Here is a 19,018-nt window from a genome sequence, read left to right as displayed (position 1 = left end):
GCACTCATCTCACACGCTAGTGAAGTAATGCTCAAAATTCTCTAAGTGAGGTCAACAGTATGTGAACTGAGAACTTGCTGGTGTTCAAGCTGGATTGAGAAATGGCAGAGGAACCAGAGATCAAATTGCCAACATCCAATGGATCATCGAAAAAGCAAGAGAGGTCCAGAAAAACACCTGCTTCTGCTTTATTGACTATGCCAAAGCCTTTGACTGTGTGGATCACAGCAAACAGTGGAAAATTCTTAAAGAGATGGGAATACCAGACCTCCTTACCTGCCTTCTGAGAAATCTGTATGCAGGTCAAGAAGCAACAATGAGAACTCGACATGGAACAACAGACTGGTTCCAAATCAGGAAAGGAGTACGTGAAGGCTGTATATTGTCATCCTGCTTCTTTTAACTTCTATGCAGAGTACATTGTGCAAACTGCTGGGCTAGATGAAGCACAAACTGGAAACAAGATTGCCGATAGAAATATCAATAACCTCAGATATACAAATGACACCGCCCTTATGGCAGAAAGCAAAGAGAAACTATAGAGCCTCTTGACAAAAGTGAAAGAGAAGAGTGAAAAAGCTGGCTTAAAACTTAACATTCAAAAAATGAAGATCATGGCATCTGATCCCTTCACTTCATGGCAAGTAGATGGGGAAACGATGGAAACAGTGACAGAATTTATTTTCTTGGGCTCCAAAATCACTGCAGATGGTGACTGCAGCCATGGAATTAAAAGACGCTTTTTCCCTGGAAGAAAAGCTATGACCAACCTAGATAGACAGCATATTAAAAAGCAGAGACATTACTTTGCTGATAAAGGTCCTTCTAGTCAAGGCTGTGGTTTTTGCAGTAGTCGTGAATGGATGTGAGAATTGGACCATAAAGAAAGCTTGAGTGCCAGGAATTGATACTTTTGAACTGTGATGTTAGAAAAGACTCTTGAGAGCCCCTTGGACTGCAAGGATATCCAACCAGTCAATCCTGAAAGAAATTAGTCCTGAATATTCATTGGAAGGACTGATTCTGAAGCTGAAACTGCAATACTTTGGCCACCTGATGTGAAGAACTGACTCACTGGATGCTGGGAAAGATTGAAGGCAGGAGGAGAAGGGACGACAGAGGATGAGATGGTTGAATGGCATCACTGACTCAATGGACATGGGTTTGGGTGGACTCTGGGAGTTGGTGATCGACAGGGAGGCCTGGCGTGCTGTGGTTCATGGGGCCACAAAGAGTCAGACACAACTGAGCAACTGAACTGAACTGAGCTGAATTGTACATGGAATTTCTTGACCGTACTTCCAAAGTTTATGATTGTGCAAAGATTATACATGATTTTATTATGTCATATTCATTGTTATTTTTAAATATATGGCTGATTTAATAATATGTATAATTTATTGAATAATTTAATATAGTGATCTAAGATAACTTCAGAACAGTTCAGTTAGGATTTTATATCCCTATTTTATATATGAGGTAACTGATAATCAGAAAGATTAAGTCACTTATCTAAGGACACAACGTTAGTAAGTGGAAAATTTAGTTGTTTAACCTAGGTTGTGAGTCTTTACAACCTATCCTTTCAGCCACCATACAGTCCTTAGCATCATATAAGCCGGAAAACTCCAGTTTAACACATAGAAGATAAGCAAGTTTTATGTCGGTGACTGGAAAGCATTGGGTAAATAAAGATGGTTAAAATTTTATTTTAAAAAATAGTAAATGTGATTCAGTAATGGGAGGGATTTTACTTATGTGGTTGTAATAACAAGATCAAGGCTGCTTGCCCTTACAGCCTGAGTTAGATGCTTGGGTTAGTCTGAGTTTGGCTTATAACTCTTTTGTTTCTGCTTTTTGTAGGTTTGAGTGGCCGCTTCTTTGTCACCACCCTCCCAGCATTTTTCCAGTAAGTTCGAATAATTTTCTGGTCTTGTAATGATTAGAAATTAGTAGGTGTGTGTGTAAAAAGTGTGTCCTGGGATTCTTTAGTTCTTGTCCATAACCTTCATTTGTTCAGCTTAGCATGTGAAGGGAGAAAGACTGGCCTCCACTGAATGATAGTGATCAGAAGAGAGGGGTGCCCAGGTGCTACAGAGAGTCTAATTTCAGGCAGCAGATAGGTGAGGAGGCCAAAGAGGGTTTTTCTGATGATATGAAAGGTGGGATGATTCTTAATAGATAACAGGAGTATGTGAAGCAGGTAAGGTAGACAAGATCTTTCCAAATAGAGGATGTATCATGGAAAAGCCTCGGAGAAAAGGAGATGCCTTCTGAGAACTATAGCTAGTTCTCTGTGGCTGGCCTGAGAGGTACAGTTGGATCATCCCAGGTGGTGGTGCTAGAGAGGTTCAGGTGGTGAGGGGGAAGGAGACGACAGGCAGGGATGGTTTCCAGAGATGCTGAGGAGGTGGGATCATTGGTGACTGATTAGCCATAAGAAAGGAAGAGCCTCTGGTGGCTTACTGATAGGCCTGTTTAACTAGCAAAGCTATTGAGAAGTTGTTGGAATACAGTGCAGTTTGGAAGATAGAGACCAGAATGGAAAAGATAGTGTGAAGGGTTTATGCTAATTCCAAATGAGAAGTTTAGGTGATAGTTTAATTTCAGGATCATAAGAAAGGTCTAGACTGGAGGTACATACCAGGGATTAGATAGCAGTTGACATATATACGATGAGAGAATAGACGAGGTGGTAAAAGAAGCACGCTAAGGATCAGTGACCCCCGTTAGGACATCTGCGAAGGAGCACAGGGCACATGGAACTGAGAAGGACTGGAGACCTCATGTCAGGATAGCCCCGGGAAAGGAGGGAGGAAGGGACAGTGTCCAGGACACACACAGGGGAAATGGCAGAAGAGTGCTCCGGGGACACCGCACTGAAGCGTCATCGGAGACCCCAGTATGAGCAGTTTCCATGCAGTCATGGAAACAGGAGCCCTGCTGGCAGGAGCAGCGAATGAGTTAATATGAGGAAAAAGTGTAGACTCCTCCCTTAGGAAACTTAGCTAGACAGAAGGTGAGAGGGAGGGAAGACCGAAGGCTTTTGTTGTTTAGTTGCTAAGTCGTGTCTGACTCTTTTGCAACCCCATGGACTATAGCCTGCCAGCCTCCTCTGTCCTTGGAATTCTCCAGGCAAGAACACTAGGGTGTTGCCAGTTCCTTCTCCAGGGGATCTTCCCAGCCCAGGGATCAAATCCAGGTCTCCTGCCTTGGCAGGCGGATTCTTTACCACTGAGCCACCAGGGAGACACAGTTTTCAGGAGAGCGACTTGGATGATATCAATTTGGAAATGTGGATAGAGTTTTTTAAAACTTGATAACAACTGCAGTTTTGCTGATGTAAGAGAAAAGTTGAAATAATTTGTAGCAAAAATAATAATAAGTAACTTGACGGATTAGCCACTACCAAGGACTTTGCTTACAGTCGCAAATTGTGCAGTGATAAAATAGAATGTTTAATTCTCTCTGCTTTGGAATTTCTCATTTGTAATAAGTATTTGTGTATGCTTTCTTATTTATGCCTAACTATAATATTTCTTTTTTTTTTTCATTTTGAGTGAAGTTAAAATTCAGAGTGGAGTTCACATGTAAAACCAGTACTTATTTTCATTTTTATTATCTGTAACACTTGTTATTTTAATTGGTTTATTTTTTGTTTTTATAATTTATAGTGCAAAAGATGGGATAATCCGCCGTTACCGTGGCCCAGGAGTCTACGAAGACCTGCAGAACTATATCTTAGAGAAGAAGTGGCAATCTGTTGAGCCTCTGACTGGCTGGAAATCCCCAGCTTCTCTAACGTAACTTGTTTTTTTAATGACAGAGTGTTACTAATAGAACAGATAGTCTCAACTTAACAACCCATAGACCTTGAAAGTCTACATTTCTTTTCATATTCACTTCTGATTTCCCAGATGACACATGCCCCTGCTTGGCCCATGTTGTGTTTCTGGCTTTGTGACCCTGTGTGTTTCAGCTGGTTGTTAGGATGCTAGGGTTTAGTATCCAGATTCAGGTGGGTTACAGAGAGCTCTCCTCCAACTTTTGCACCGTCACCTCTTTTCTCTTTACTAAATATGGTATTGAACACCATTTACCATACCTCCTTCCTTATAAATTATTGAGAAGGTAGAGGAGAACCTTTTTCTTGAATTTAGAGTTCATGAAGGAATTGCTAAAGTATCTGTCTGTGTGGAGAGTAAGACCTATGGTATCTTTGGCTGCTTAACAGAATACTATTGGGGTAACCTTTGGCCATGATGGTAAATTGTATAATGCTTGGTGAGGCAGATAAGGTCAAGCAATAACACCTTGTTCATAGTTTTCATTTGGAATGACCTGTGGTATTTGTAATTGATTTTATGTTGATATATATAAGCATAAGGAATATCCCTGCTGAAATAGGATCAAATCATGTTACGTTTTAGGAATAAGTGATCTGATAGCATCTATAGGAAATACGTGGTTTATTCTAAAAGCAGCTCACCTCTGATGTTTCATTTTACAAATTTTCATTCTTTAAAATCAGTGAGCATTGATTTTATGCAGATACTATTCTTGGTGCTGGATGTTCAGCAGTCAACGTGATAAATGTGACCCCTGTGGTCTCCTAGGGTGACTTACAGTAAGACAGATGATGAAAAAATTAGGGATGTAAAGAATCACAAAACAAAACAGAAAACAAACCCTTACTAAGTCAGGGCTTGACTGGGAGCCTGGGCCTCTGTTAGATGGGTACTAGGAGAGCTGGCACTGAGGGGTCACTGCAGATGGGGTCTGCAGGACCGCAGGGCCTGGCCGGGCCAGGAGCCGGTGAGCACTCTTCAGGAACGGAGGTAGCATTCGCACACGCCCCACGCTGGAAAGAGCTCAGTGTATTGAGGAAGAGTCAGGTGGCCAGGGTTAGGCACAGCGAAAGAGAAGGGGGAGCAGTGTAAACAGAGGGCAAAGAGGGCAGGAGGCAGATGGTCAGGCCTGTGGCTGGTGAGGAGCCAGGGTGTGAGCAGTGCAGGCCGTGACCAGAGGCTCAAGGGGACTGTGTGGAGTGGCCTGGCCCAGGGATGGTGGTATGGACCAGCCTGATGGCAGTGGGGATGCAGAGCATGGGTGGACTTAAAATACGTTTAAACCTCAGCCCCGCATGCTGGAAGCCAGCTTGTGCCGATGGCAGGACCCTGCCACTCTGTGTCCCACCCTTGGCTCCCCTGCGGGGTCATCGTGAGACCAGCTCACCTAAACTTTGAGGGAAATTTTGAATTACTGTATTTTGCAGAACTTGCTGAAAAGCAGCCATGGTGGCACAAGGTGTCTGGACAGGAATCTGGGTCTTCAGCCGAAAAGTGTAGCATGGCAACCCAGCTGTTACCTGGAGGTGGCACTGGATGATGTACAGGTTTCATACCGCAGGAGGTTGGAAAGTGAGCTGGAAAAGGGACTGATCCACAGGATTTTTGAGACTTTATGAATTCTGAGGATGCAAAGAACTTAGAATTAATTCTTAAACTTGCAGGTGATCCCTTGCAAAATGTATGTTTTTAAGGCACTCCTTTTAAAATGTTTGTCTTTTAACTTATCTTGGGAGTGATGTATTGAATTTGGAAATTGTAGCTACTAGTGGATGTGTGGAAATTTTAGAAATTCATCCATTTGCATTTTTTCCTTATTACAGTAGTATTTTAAGGCAGCATGTTATTTTGCTTGTGATATGTATAAATCATATGAAAATCACAATGGTATGAGCCACTTTGTTCCAAATTTTTGTATAAGAACTCAAATTTTTTTTCACTTTTTATTACAGAAACTTTTAAATATACATAAAAATACAGAAAATAGTACAGTAAACCCCCATGTACGTATCACACACCTATAATGACCATCTAATTATAGCTTGTTTTATCAATTGTTTTGAAACAAATACCAGGTGTGTCATTTTATTATATTTTGGTATGTGTCTATAAAAGGTAAGAACTCTTTTAAAAATCGTAAATATAATACCCTATTATTATGCAGTCTGACCCTACCCACGCCAATGGAATGAGGGTGCAAAACCTAGCTGAAGCGCCCTGTGCCCCTCTGGGTTGCAGGCGGAAGGGCGTGTCCTCTCTCGTGCAGTAGGCATGGCTTTTCTCCATCAGTTCTTCCTGTGATTGTTGGTGGTGACAAAGATTAGAGGTTGCTTTAAGCTGCTTTGAGTGGGTTATAATAGACATTAATACTAGACTGAAATAGGATTCTAGCTTCTTCCTCAGGGACATGGTTGAGGGCAGTAATGCAGGTTGGCCTCGTCCTGTTGCAGTGAGAGTGGCTTTGCGTTCTGCCTGCCGAGCAGGGCCACTAAGTGTCTGTGCAGAGTGGGTGCTGAGTTTAACACTGGCAGTACTCTGTTACACAGTACTGGTGGCACTTAGGAGAGCTCCCTCAGGCATTAGGGGAGCCTCTTAATGGAGGCCCTGTTGCCCTGTTGCAACTTTGCTTCAGGTGGTGAAATGAGAGAGATTCCCCACAGAACAGTTGCTGCCCTTCCTGCAAAACTGAGACACCAGGAGCAAGCCCCGCACCCGTGTGTGCGTCATTCTCTGACGGAAAGGCACACATTTAGCAAGGAAGCTGTGCATTTCTTTTTCCAGTGCCGAGAATCCAGTAACATACTGGGCCTCCTTCTTAGTCATGGAGGCTGAAGAGACAGCGACTTTTCTTGGATGGAGGGATTATGTGTTTTTACTCCTCACTCTGACAGTGTTCAGGGGTCAGCTTCCCTTGCTCAGGGCTTGGTACCTGTGGTTTGGCCTGGAGACCTCTGACAGCTGCTTGTCAGAGCACCTGTGAGGCTCTTCTGCATTTTCATTCCGCACCCAGAGCCTTCCTGTGCTGCTCCTGGGCCCTCCCAGCGTCCCTGCCGCTCCAAACCCTTGGATCCAGTGTCTCCCCACCACCCCGCTTCGTGATGGCCCCGCTAAGGTGGGGCACTGTGAGCAGAGAAGCGGAGAGGGACCCAGGGCACTCTCACTTTCCAGCTGCTGCACACTCAGGCCCAAAGGTAGACTCTGGGTTTTTAATCTTGCTGAGGCCAAAACGGTTCACACTTGAGCATCTCCACTGTCATGAGTGTCACTGTCATTATTATAACAAACTAGACTTCCCTGCCCTTGCCCTTATCTCGCCTCAGCCTCACATCCCAGCCACAGAGACGTTCTTCAGTAAGTCGGGGGTGTGGAGTGTTGACTCTTGCACCTGACCTGCCGGCTGGGCGAGAGTCTGTCCTGCTGTTCCCGCAGAACACAGGACTAGTTAAAGGCGTGAATCTTACATAATTCTAGTTGACATACCCCTTGTGGTGTGGTTTTGAAATGCCTAATTATTGTAAAGATATTTGTTTGACATTGGCCAGAAAGATGGGCATGACTAATGCTTGGGCTTTTATTTGAAACTTTTACATTTGTAGTTTGGAAAATGGAATAAATTTCCGGTTGAAAAAAAAATGGTATAGGGATATGTTTGAACTGAGTATCATTAGTGTTTCATGATGATGTCGGTTTCTTCTCTGAGGGAAATTTACTAAAGGCCAGTTTTAGACCCTGTAAGCCAAATTAGAGCTGTCTCTGCTCCTTCCACAAACTAATCAGCTTTATTTCTTAGTCATGGATTCCAGGTCTTGGGCCTTCTTATTCACTTATACAGTATTAGTGTGATCGCTTTGAGAACTGGGCAGAAAATATACCCTATTGTGGACCTGGTTTCCCAGAAATCTTACGGTGTGGCTTACATCTGTGATGTTTGATTCTTCTTAAGGAGGCATGAGTATGAAGAGCACTAGTTTTCTAGTGAAAACTGACAGTGTTGCACTTTCTTCACATTTTCAGAAAACTGTAAAGTCAGCTTATTGACTCACCAAAACTCCACCTCTCTGAATTTGAAATGGTGTGCGTGTGTGCGCATGCTAAGTCACTTCAGTCATGTCCCAGTCTTTGCAACCCTATGGACTGTAGCCCACCAGGCTCCTCTGTCTATGGGATTCTCCAGGGAAGAATACTGGAGTAGGTTGCTGTGCTTTCCTCCAGGGGATCTTCTCAACCCAGGGATCAAACCCGCATCCCTTACGTCTCCTGCTTGGCAGGCAGGTTCTTTGTTACTAGCACCACCTGGGAAGCCTTTTGAAATGGTAAGAATTGCCGTTACGATGATTGAGAGCAGTGATTTGCATCCTCACTTGCCCAGGGGAATCACCTGTGGACTTTTGAAAACTACCCACACATGGCTACTGTCCCAGAGACTGCGCTGGTACTTGTCAAGCAGCCTCAGGTGTTTCTGTGAAAGTCACTCAGTCGTATCCAACACTGTGTGACCCCATGGGCTGTAGCCTGCCAGGTTCCTCGTTCCCTGGAATTCTCTAGGCCAGAATACTGGAGTGGGTGAGCCGTTCCCTTTTCCAGGGGATCTTCTCAACCCAGGGATAGAACCCAGTCTGCATTGCAGGCAGATTCTTTACCATCTGAGCCACCAGGGAAGCCCCAGGTGTTTCTGAGAAGCAGCCAAAGTTGGGAACCACTGAACTACAGATTCAGAAGTGAAGTGAAATGAAAGTCTCTCAGTCGTGTCCAGCTCTTTGTGATTCCATGGACTGTAGAGTCCATGGAGTTTTCCAGGCCGGAATACTGGAGTGGGTATCCTTTCCCTTCTCCAGGAACCAGTGAAGTTGTTCAGTCGGGTCTGACTCGTTGCGATCCCATGGACTATAGCCTACCAGGCTCTTTCATCCATGGAATCCCCTTCTCCAGGGGATCTTCCCAAACCAGGGATTGAACCCAGGTCGCCTGCATTGCAGGCAGATTTTTTTTTTTTTTTTTTTTTGCAGGCAGATTCTTTACCAGCTGAACAAGCTCCTGCTAATAAAATTACAGTTTTACTGTTAACAAATGACTGCTGAACAGGCCTTTAAAGCTTTTAAAGTTAAGTGCCATACAACTTCAGAAGCCTTCTGAATACTGAATATAAGTACAGTTTTACAGTCAAGTGTAATAGGAACTGTGTGGATTGGCTGCGTGAGAGTAACCTGATGCAGACCAGGGCCTTTGACATTATGGATGTAAAGCTCTTAGAAGATTGTGGAGTAACGGGGTATTCACATGGTGCCAACATTTCAGCCCACAAATGACCTAGCCATTATCAAGGAAAAACCATCTTTCCAGTGGAGAGGCCTGTCTCAGTCGCTAGTTAACCAAGTGACTTATCATCACTCAGAGCCCACTTACAGCAGCCTTCTTAGTCTCTGTATGGAGATAAGGTCATAGTCCTCACCTTCCCAGATCTCTCCTGAAGACTGGAATTCAGTACTAATCATGGCCCCAAATGAAAAACACTTGGTAAGTGTTAGGCTTCTTTTATGGCTTTTATTTCCCTGTATATCATAATTATAGCTAAGAAGAAAAAGATGGAAATCAATGTCTGTTAACAAATGTTGAATTAAACTGAGACAGGACTGAATTTAAAGGTAGGAAGGGGCAACTGTTTGAAGCTTTAGGAGCCCTAAAGAAAGAAGTATACCTAGGGAAAAAATTAAAGCATTTTGAAACTTGAGTAGTTAACTTAATAAAAATAATTTTGTAATAAAGTTCAAGAAAGCAGTCTCTTTGATCATGTATGTAGTGATTGCTAATGCGAATCCAACACCACTATCAGTTGATATTTTAAATGAAATTAAGATTTGTATATGGTATAAATGTAGCTGTAAAATGTTTTAATAGTTTCACTATTTAAAAATAAAATAGATTTTAAAGGTAGACTCTACTAAGGTGAAGGAGAGGTAAGATTCATACGCAATCAGACATACACTGCAAACATGCACACACACACACACATAACTCAACTCCTGGGTTTTTGGTTTGAGAACTTGATGGTCTTGGTACCAGTTACTGGTTTGAGCAAGAGAAAATCAAGGGTTCAGCACTGGACATATTAAGTTTGTAGAGATTCCAGGTTGGATGCATGGGGATTGGTCCACACAAAAGGCATATAGATGGTATTTTAAGTTTTAGAAGGAAGGGGGGTCACCTGGAGAGAGAAAAAGAAAAGTGCTTGGGACTGAGTCACAAGACACTCCAAAGTTAAGAAGCTGGGTAGAGAAGGAGTCAGCAAAAGAAAATTGAAAATGAGTGCCAGGGAGGCAGGAGGGCAGGCAGGGGTGTGCGATTTCCTAAAAGGCAAGTAGAAAGTGCACGAAGGAGAGAGTAGTCCCTTGTGTCTCAGGTCTGTGAGGGGTTAGGGGAGATGAAGTCTGAGACAAGGACACTGAATGAAGCAATGCAATGCCATTTTGGCCTTAACAGGGAGCCAAGGAATGCAGCAGGGAGGACAAAAGCCGGATTTGAGTGGGTTAAAGGTAAGGCGAGGAGGAAGGAGCAGCAAGTGTAGGCTCCTCTTTGGAGTTTGGGAAACTGAGTTGGAGGGCCTTCTGCGATCCAGTGATGTTCTTTTCAAAAGATGAGTGAGAGTAGAATGTGTTTTCATGCAATGAAATGATCCATCAGAGAAGGAGAAATTGCTGATGCAGGAAATGGGATGATGGGAAAAACCAAGTCATTAGCAATAGGGAGGGGATGGGATCCAAGGCACAAGTGGAGAGTTTGGACTGTGGTTGGGGGATTAGTTTCCTCCATCGGAACAGAAGAAGCTGGATGCGGGTGTACACCAGGCTAGATGTGCTGCTGGGATGGTGAGAGAGGCCACCTGACAGCCGCTGGTTGCACAGTGACAGATGAGGGCAAGGGTGGAGAGGGTGTGTACAGTTTGAAGGGAGAGAAAGGATATGAGCCCTCATCTCAGGTACGAGCCTAGAGGATTGCAGCCAGACGGCGCCCTCTCAGGTGCCCACTGAGCTTGTGACTGTGAGGGCAGAGCGTGTGACTTTTCCCCAGAGACCTGCAGCTGCTCAGTGTTAGGGATGTTGCCAGGCATGCACCATGCAGCGAGAAAGGACCAGTGGACTTGACTGCGTTTACTCCTGACTAATCCAGAACAGGGCCCTGGGGTCTAAGCTCTGTCAGAAGGGAAGAGAATCCAGGAGAGAAGAAGATGTATTGCACAAAGTGGAGGAGTAGTCCTTGTGACTTGAGGTTTTTGTTTGTTTGTTTGTTTGTTTTTATGCTATCCATCACCAGTGATTCTCCTTGCCTTTATTTTTTTTTAGGATGTCTGGAATGGCTGGTCTTTTTAGCATCTCTGGCAAGATATGGGTGAGTAAATAAGGCCCTTTATGATTATGTCAGCAGAGGGGTTTTTAAGAGTGAGAAGGTAGTTTCTAAATAATAAGAAAATGAATACTTATAAATGGTTTTATAATTTCACTTTTCTTCTTAAGCCACACAACTGCTCTTACCTGGAGTCGTAATGGGAATGTGTCTTTGTGTAGAAGGACTTAAATTGGACAGGGACCAAAAGACCAAAGTCATATTTTCATAGATAAGTAGTGAATCCCTTTGTCAAAGCTGAAAGGGCTTCTGAGGTTTCACTTCCTCTTATTTCTCGTTGTCATAACCTCCCTACAGATCAAAGATCTGTTAGGGATCAGCAGACTTCAGCGTGTGGGCAGGCTGGGCTGCCTGTTTTGTTTAATAATGTCTTGTTGGAACACAGTCACATTCACTTATTACCTATTTTCTGTGACTGCTTTCACACTACAGTGATAGAGATGAGTTGTTGTGGCAGAGATCATATGGCCCACAAGCCTAAATATTCATGATGTAGCCCTTTAAGGAAAAATTTGCAAGCCCCTTTTGTGTGGCTCAGACAATGTCATGCCTGACTCTTTGTGACCCCGTGTACTGTAGTCCACCAGACTTCTCTTTCCATGGGATTCTTCCAGCAAGAATACTGGAGTGGGGTTCCATCACTTTCTCCAGGGAATCTTCCTGACCCAGGGATCAAACCCATGTCTCACGTCTCCTGCATTGTCAGGCAGGTTCTTTACCACTAGCGCCACCTGGGAAGCTGCTATGTATGATTGTATCATTTCACTGAGTCTTAGTAACTTAGAACTGTTATTTAGGTTAAAATGCTGAACTTTTATGTAATATTGAATGTGTCATGTAACCTTTCCTCATCTCTACCTGTAGGGTGATCTAAATCCTGCCAGATTTGACAAAATTGCCAGGGAATTAAGTGTATATTTTTAAAGTATTTCAAAAGATCTTTAGATGTGATTACCTTCCTGTATTTGTCTTTTCTAAGTTATGATTATACATCATTTGTCATATTTGGAACTTAATATTCAAGGAAATATTAACAAGACGTGGAAAGAATACACAGAAGAACTATACAAAAAAGATCTTACTGACCCAGATAACCATGACAGTATGATCACTCACCTAGAGCCAGACATCTTGGATTGCAAAGTCAAGTGGACCTTAGGAAGCATCACTGCGAACAAAACTAGTAGAGGTGATGGAATTCCAGCTGAGCTATTTCAAATCCTAAAAGATGATGCTGTGAAAGTGCTGCACTCAATATGCCGGCAAATTTGGAAAACTCAGCGGTGGCCACAAGACTGGAAAAGGGCAGTTTTCATTCCAATCCCAAAGAAAGGCAATGCCAAAGAATGCTCAAACTCTTGCACAATTGCACTCATTTCACATGCTAGCAAAGTAATGTCAAAAATTCTCCAAGCCAGGCTTCAACAGTACATGAACCGAGAATTTCCAGATGTTCAAGCTGGATTTAGAAAAGACAGACGAACCAGAGATCAAATTGCCAACATCCATTGTGTCATAGAAAAAGCGAGGGAGTTCTAGAAAAACATCTACTTCTGCTTCATTGACTACGCTAAAGCCTTGAACTGTGTGATCACAGCAAACTGGGGAAAATTCTTAAAGAGTTGGGAATACCAAATCACCTTATCTGCCTCCTAAGAAATCTGTATGTAAGTCAAGAGGCAACAGTTAAATCCAGACATGGAACAACAGAGTGGTTCCAAATTGGGAAAGGAGTACATCAAGGCTGTATATTGTCACCATGCTTCTTTAATTTATATGCAGAGTACATCATATGAAATGCTGGGCTGGATGAACACAAACTAGAATCAAGATTGCTGGGATAAATATCAGTAACCTCAAGATATGCAGATGATGCCTCTAGCAGAAAGCAAAGAGGAACTAAAGAGCCTCTTGATGAAGGAGAAAGAGGAGAGTAAAAAAGCTGGTTTAAAACTTAACATTCAAAAAATGAAGATCATGGCATCTGGTCCCATCAGTTCATGGCAAATAGACAGGGAAGCAATCAAAACAAGTACAAAATCACTGCAGATGGTGACTGCAGCCATGAAATTAAAAGATGCTTGCTCCTTGAAAGAAAAGCTGTGACCAACCTAGACAGTTTATTAAAAAGGAGACATTACTTTGCCAACAAAGATCTGTCTAGTCAAAGCTCTGGTTTTTCCATACAAAGTCATGTATAGATGTGAGAGTTGGACTATAAAGAAAGCTGAGTGCTCAGGAATTGATGCTTTTGAGCTGTGGTGTTGGAGAAGACTCTTGAGAGTCCTTTGGACTGCAAGGAGATCCAAACAGTCCATCCTAAAGGAGATCAGTCCTGAATGTTCATTAGAAGAACTCATGCTGAAGGTGAATATCCAATACTTTGGCCACCTGATGTGAAGGGCCAATTCATTAGAAAAGACCCTGATGCTGGGAAGGTTTGAAAGCATGAGGAGAAGTGGATGACAGAGGATGAGATGGTTGGATGGCATCACAAACTCAATGGACATGAGTTTGAGCAAGCTCTAGAACTTGGTTAAAGACACAGAAGCCTGGTGTGCTACAGTCCATGGGGTCGCAGAGAGTCGGACATGACTAACAACTGAACAACAACAGTTCATGGAGCTCATGAAAACTCTGCTTTTTGTTCATATTGGTATATGCTTGGAGAAATTTGAAAAGAACTTTTGCCTCTCAGTTTTTCAGTTGTATTATATTTTTTGCTTTTTGAGATATACCTACTTTAGGTTTTTTTTTTTTTTTCTTTAGCAACAGAAAATAAATTGGTGACTTGAACTTAATCTTTTTTGTTTAAATTCTGTTAATTGTCTTTTTTTGACATTTGTATATCATATTAAAAAATAACTATCATTTTTCCTCTTTTCATATAGTTTGAGTTTCATTTGGTTTTCTTCCTATATTTTCCTTTATTGATGAGAAGTTTATTCAAAGGTTCAAAATTTTGAATTATAAACCAGAAACTAAGAGTAAGGATTCAGCCTGTTGCAATATTTGTCACTAAATATATTTAGGAGTCATATATTTTGATAGTTATCTGAAAACCTTATAGCCATATACTGTCTAAACCAACAGGATAATTGTAATAGGTGTCAGGAATCTTCAAAAGCTTAGTACAGAATCTGTTACAACTGCAGGTCAGGAGAGAATTTGTTCTGAGGGTTAAGAAGAGATTGTGAAAGTTGCTCAGTCGTGTCCGACTCTTTGCGACCTCATAGACTATACAGTCCATGGAATTCTCCAGGCCAGAATACTGGAGTGGGTAGCCTTTCCCTTCTCCAGGGGATCTTCCCAACCTAGGGATCGAACCCAGGTCTCCAGCATTGCAGGCGGATTCTTTACCAGCTTAGCAACATGGGAAACCCAAGAATACTGGAACCTCTTCTCTAGCGGATCTTCCCGACCCAGGAATCAAACCGAGGTCTCCTGCATTGCAGGAGGATTCTTTTACCAACTGAGTTATCAGGGAAGCCTTAAAAAGAGATTAGATGGAAATTAATTGTGACCCTCACACATTGTTATAAAGTAGTTTTCTTTTCAAAGACAGTACAGGGAAAATAAATAATTGTTCAAACCTCTTATAGCTTGACTAATAACAAGGAGTTGCCATTTTTCATTATGTCATGCAGATGATTTCAGTGTGTGGCATTTGGAGCACATCAAGGCCAGGAGCTGCTGTTTTATCTCTGTAGGCACAGGGCACACCCTTGTTTAGCATGGATGGATCCTGTGTGAATGCATTGAACTGCAGAGAAAAGGCCGTTTGAGAACAGAGCATGATCCATCTCTGAATAACCAATGATATGTTCTTATTAGTGATTGAGAAGTACAGTATGTATGTATACACACACACACAGACACACATATATGTGTGTATATATATATATATATATATATATATATTTGGACTTTCCAGGCTTTTTAAAAGAACTAAAAGTTTAATTTTATAAGAAATTGTAAAATTTGACACATAGCAATTGCATTTACATTCTATAAGGTCATTTTGTCTAATATTAATACTGTAATTTTTTCTTTCTGGTTAGCGCCTACCTGGAATTATTTTTTTCAACTTTCAGCCTTTTTGTTATGTTTTGAGCAAATCTTATAAAATGCTCCACCTCTGAACCTTGGACACCTTATCCTGGCTCCATTCCTCAAATCCATCTCACCACTGGTTAGAATGTCCCCCTTTTTTTCTGCTGTAAACAGTATCTTCATCTAGTCCTCTCATTCTAATCTGTTTATAGCTAAAAATTAGCTCTAATTCCGTCACCTATTACAAAAATATAATATTATAAGGTATTGGGCCCAGCAGGTGACATTTGCATGCATTTTAAGGAAATAATATGATGCTTCCTTGTAATGAGCACATATAATATTGAACTTGGGTCAGTATTTTCCACAAGTGAAAAGTTACTTTGCCTGGCAAAGAAACAAACACAGAAATCTAAAATTGAAATAGGTTGGGTTTAATCAGTTATTACTTGGAAACATGCTTACAGAAAACTTCATGTGCCTAGTACAGGAACCCTAATAGTCTTAAAGGTACTCTGAAACCATTGTGGACTCAAGACAAAGTAAACAATAAAGATTTGTGGCTACAGTTTTGAAAACACAACTTGATTAATGAGGCTTTAGTAATTTGTTAGTAATCACCTAGAAAGACCACAAGATGGCAGAGTTTCTCTAAGAAGCTCAAGCAAATCCCTTAAAGAGTTCGCCAGTACAAGAAAATAGAAGTGGAATCTGTAAGAGGATGTTTTTGAATGCACTGAGAATATGACTCAATGCAGTGATTCAAAGGCACATCATTTACTGAATTCTAGAAAATAACTGAGAAAATTTCTTAAGCATTTCTTAAATCATGTGTTTTGCAAAAGGGCTTAAGACACTGTCCAGATGGACTTACAACTGGATGTGTTATTCATTCCAACTATATGGGCAGATACTAATAAAGCAAGTTACAGAATTCATATGTCCATGGGTCAGCACAGATGCACCCTGGTTTTCCATGTCTTCTAATTCCTTGGCTCATTTCAGAGTTTAATTTTGATGATGACATTGAATAATCAAGATAAGCATAAATAAGCTATGTTCAATATGCCAAATTTCCTATAGAACTGTACAATGCATCTTAAAACTTCCACTGAACAGAGTTTGAGCAAAACAACCTTTTATATCCTAAATATCTCTTTTGCCTACTTGGGCTAGAGAGTACTAGATTATTCTTAGATAGTTGCCCTGGTTAAAGATAGGGCAATGACCAGTACCATCAACAGAAGACAGATGACAGTTTTATAAGTCAGGAGTTGTGTGCATTCCTGTGAATAGTTTAAAGATTTGCTAGTGTATTTTATTTATCCAATAACTATTTATTGAACACTTCGATTACATGTGTCAGTATTTAAAAACTTGAGGAGTCTTCAGATGTGTATCTACTGCTGAGTGAACAGAGAGAAGAGATCTCAGACAGCTCTAGATCAGCTAGCAGTCTGTTTTGTTCATTCTAAGTTAAGCCAGGATCATATATATTATCTAGTTGTATTGACAGTTACAAACTGAGAAGCCAGTGGGAGATAACTTGAGTAACTTTGATTTTGGGAAATATTTAAATAGAATCTTGGGCTAGTTTTCATTAACCTCATCAGTGCTGGGCAAGTCGTTCAGTCATTACTTCTGTTTGCAGGTGGCATTTAGTTTGGAGCCATTTCATCCTGTGCCCAGTAATTCTGTAGATAACCTATCTATAGACATAAAAATATCATAAAACTATTGGCTTTTTAGTGAACTTTTTTGAAGCTAAAAGGGCCTAAAATAGATGATCACAAAGCCATCATGAGGCAACATAGCTCCTTCAAGTCCATGTCTAAATGGGCTTTGATTCCACACTAGCGGGTTCATATCTGTAATTCCTATATGATTTTGCATGTGGTACTTCTGGCTCAGATTGTATCTCCTTACTCACTTTTACTGTTTGAGTGAAAAATAGAGTCCTGGGGATAGTAAACAAGAAGGAATGTGCACTTTCTTCAAAGACTGATGAAATCTTATTTGCTCATAATGAATTAACTGAAAAATGTCTTATATTATTACATTTAGGTTTTATGGTGATTAGGAAATTTGTAAAGGAGGGCTGGGTGTCGAGCAATAAGAATATGACTAGAAAAAGGAAGTATGGAAACATTTAAATGGTTGATGTTCCGTAAGCAGTAATTTAGTTCTACTTAAAAATTGATAAAGGCCCAATTTTTTAAAAAAAAAAAATTAATTTTTTATGGATATCATATTATGAGTATTAAAGTATATAAGTTATTAGGGGATAGTGACCAAAAAAAACATCTCATGATGGAAGAAGGATAAACAATCCTACCAGAGTTCTGTTTGGTCATTAGCTTCAAGGAGGTATAACCCTTACTAGATACGACCTTGATGTTTACTCTCAGATTCGCAGTGTTATAAAATCTGACTTGCTCTTGAAAAGTAATATAGATGCATAATCCCCTGGATGATCTTTGTGGGAGCTCATATAAATAGAATTGAGACTTGAGTAAAGTGGTAAAGAGGGAGATTCAAACATTTTTAGTTCTCTTTATAAATATGTTTTTTTTTTTTAACTTTTTTCTTCTCATTACAGCATCTTCACAACTATTTCACAGTGACCCTTGGAGTTCCTGCTTGGTGTTCTTACTTCTTTTTTGTGATAGCCACCTTGATTTTTGGCCTTTTCATGGGTCTGGTAAGAGATAATGTGAATCTCTTTTCTTTCTTTAAAGCCAGTTGGTTTCATGCAAAACTAGAAAGCAGCCAAGAAAGAAAAAGCACATAAACAAACATCATTTTGTGTATAATCTAAGCAGCTAAATAACATTTGCTTGTATGATACTACTTTCAATGGAAATTTGAGATATAATGGAAAATTCATTAAGTTATTATCCCCCAACCCCCCCTCTTAAATATTCCGAAGATATGTGCCACCCAAAATATAGTCAGTGTTGAAGAAAGAAATAGAGACTTAATTTGATAAGTTAGTTTCCAAGACAACTGAGTCAGCTGTGAATTCATACATTGCTTACTTGATTAGAACACTGTTGTGATAAGGCCAAAGCTGTGAATTTGTTCCTTGGGTGAGCAAATTGATTTTTCCTGTTTGTGTCCTCAAATTGAAAATCTAAATGTGACCAGCTTCTTATACATATACTCCAGTTTTCCCAAGGTAGATTTTGTAAGATAATGTGGGTTAAAAAAAAAAAAAATCACAATCATTATTATGTGAAAAAATGAGGTGCAAACCACATCACTATGTTTTCTTTGGATTTGAAAATCCTTATCCATTAGGTATCTGTATACTTTTTTCGCAGAGTTTTAGATATGGCTTGGAATAATTTTATACTTTATATTTAATTATATGGACAACTGTAAATGTTTGGGTGTGTTTTTCTCTTGTTTATATATTTTTGACATCTTTTTCTTTACCTACTCGATCAATTTGAGCTCTTAAACTCGAGAAGTTCATAAAAGTTATTATACTATATACTAATCACATAGCTCTTAAACACTATATTATAGATAGGAATTGATGACTAAAAATTTATAGAAAAAGGACAACCCTTTAGGTAAGATTGTCTTTTTTTTTCCCATTTATTTTTATTAGTTGGAGGCTAATTACTTTATAATATTGTAGTGGTTTTTGTCATACGTTGACATGAATCAGTCATGGATTTACATGTGTTCCCTATCCTGAACCCCCCTCCCAC

The 19,018-nt window shown here is 40.7% G+C and overlaps 1 protein-coding gene across 1 annotated transcript in view; it reads left to right on the top strand.

Annotated features, from left to right (window-relative positions):
• Positions 1-19,018, top strand: part of TMX4 (thioredoxin related transmembrane protein 4) — a 65,621-nt gene that overhangs the window by 29,084 nt on the left and 17,519 nt on the right. Inside the window, exons 3-6 of the mRNA XM_065920847.1 lie at positions 1,864-1,909; positions 3,675-3,803; positions 11,186-11,231; positions 17,899-18,000. Coding sequence (XP_065776919.1) covers positions 1,864-1,909; positions 3,675-3,803; positions 11,186-11,231; positions 17,899-18,000 — 323 coding nt within the window. The remainder of the gene's footprint in view (positions 1-1,863; positions 1,910-3,674; positions 3,804-11,185; positions 11,232-17,898; positions 18,001-19,018) is intronic.

Source organism: Muntiacus reevesi, chromosome 2 (genome assembly GCF_963930625.1).
Source record: "Muntiacus reevesi chromosome 2, mMunRee1.1, whole genome shotgun sequence".
Lineage (NCBI taxonomy): Eukaryota > Metazoa > Chordata > Mammalia > Artiodactyla > Cervidae > Muntiacus > Muntiacus reevesi.
The sequence above is the reverse complement of the archived record's forward strand: the minus strand, read 5'-3'. Positions and strand labels throughout refer to the sequence as shown.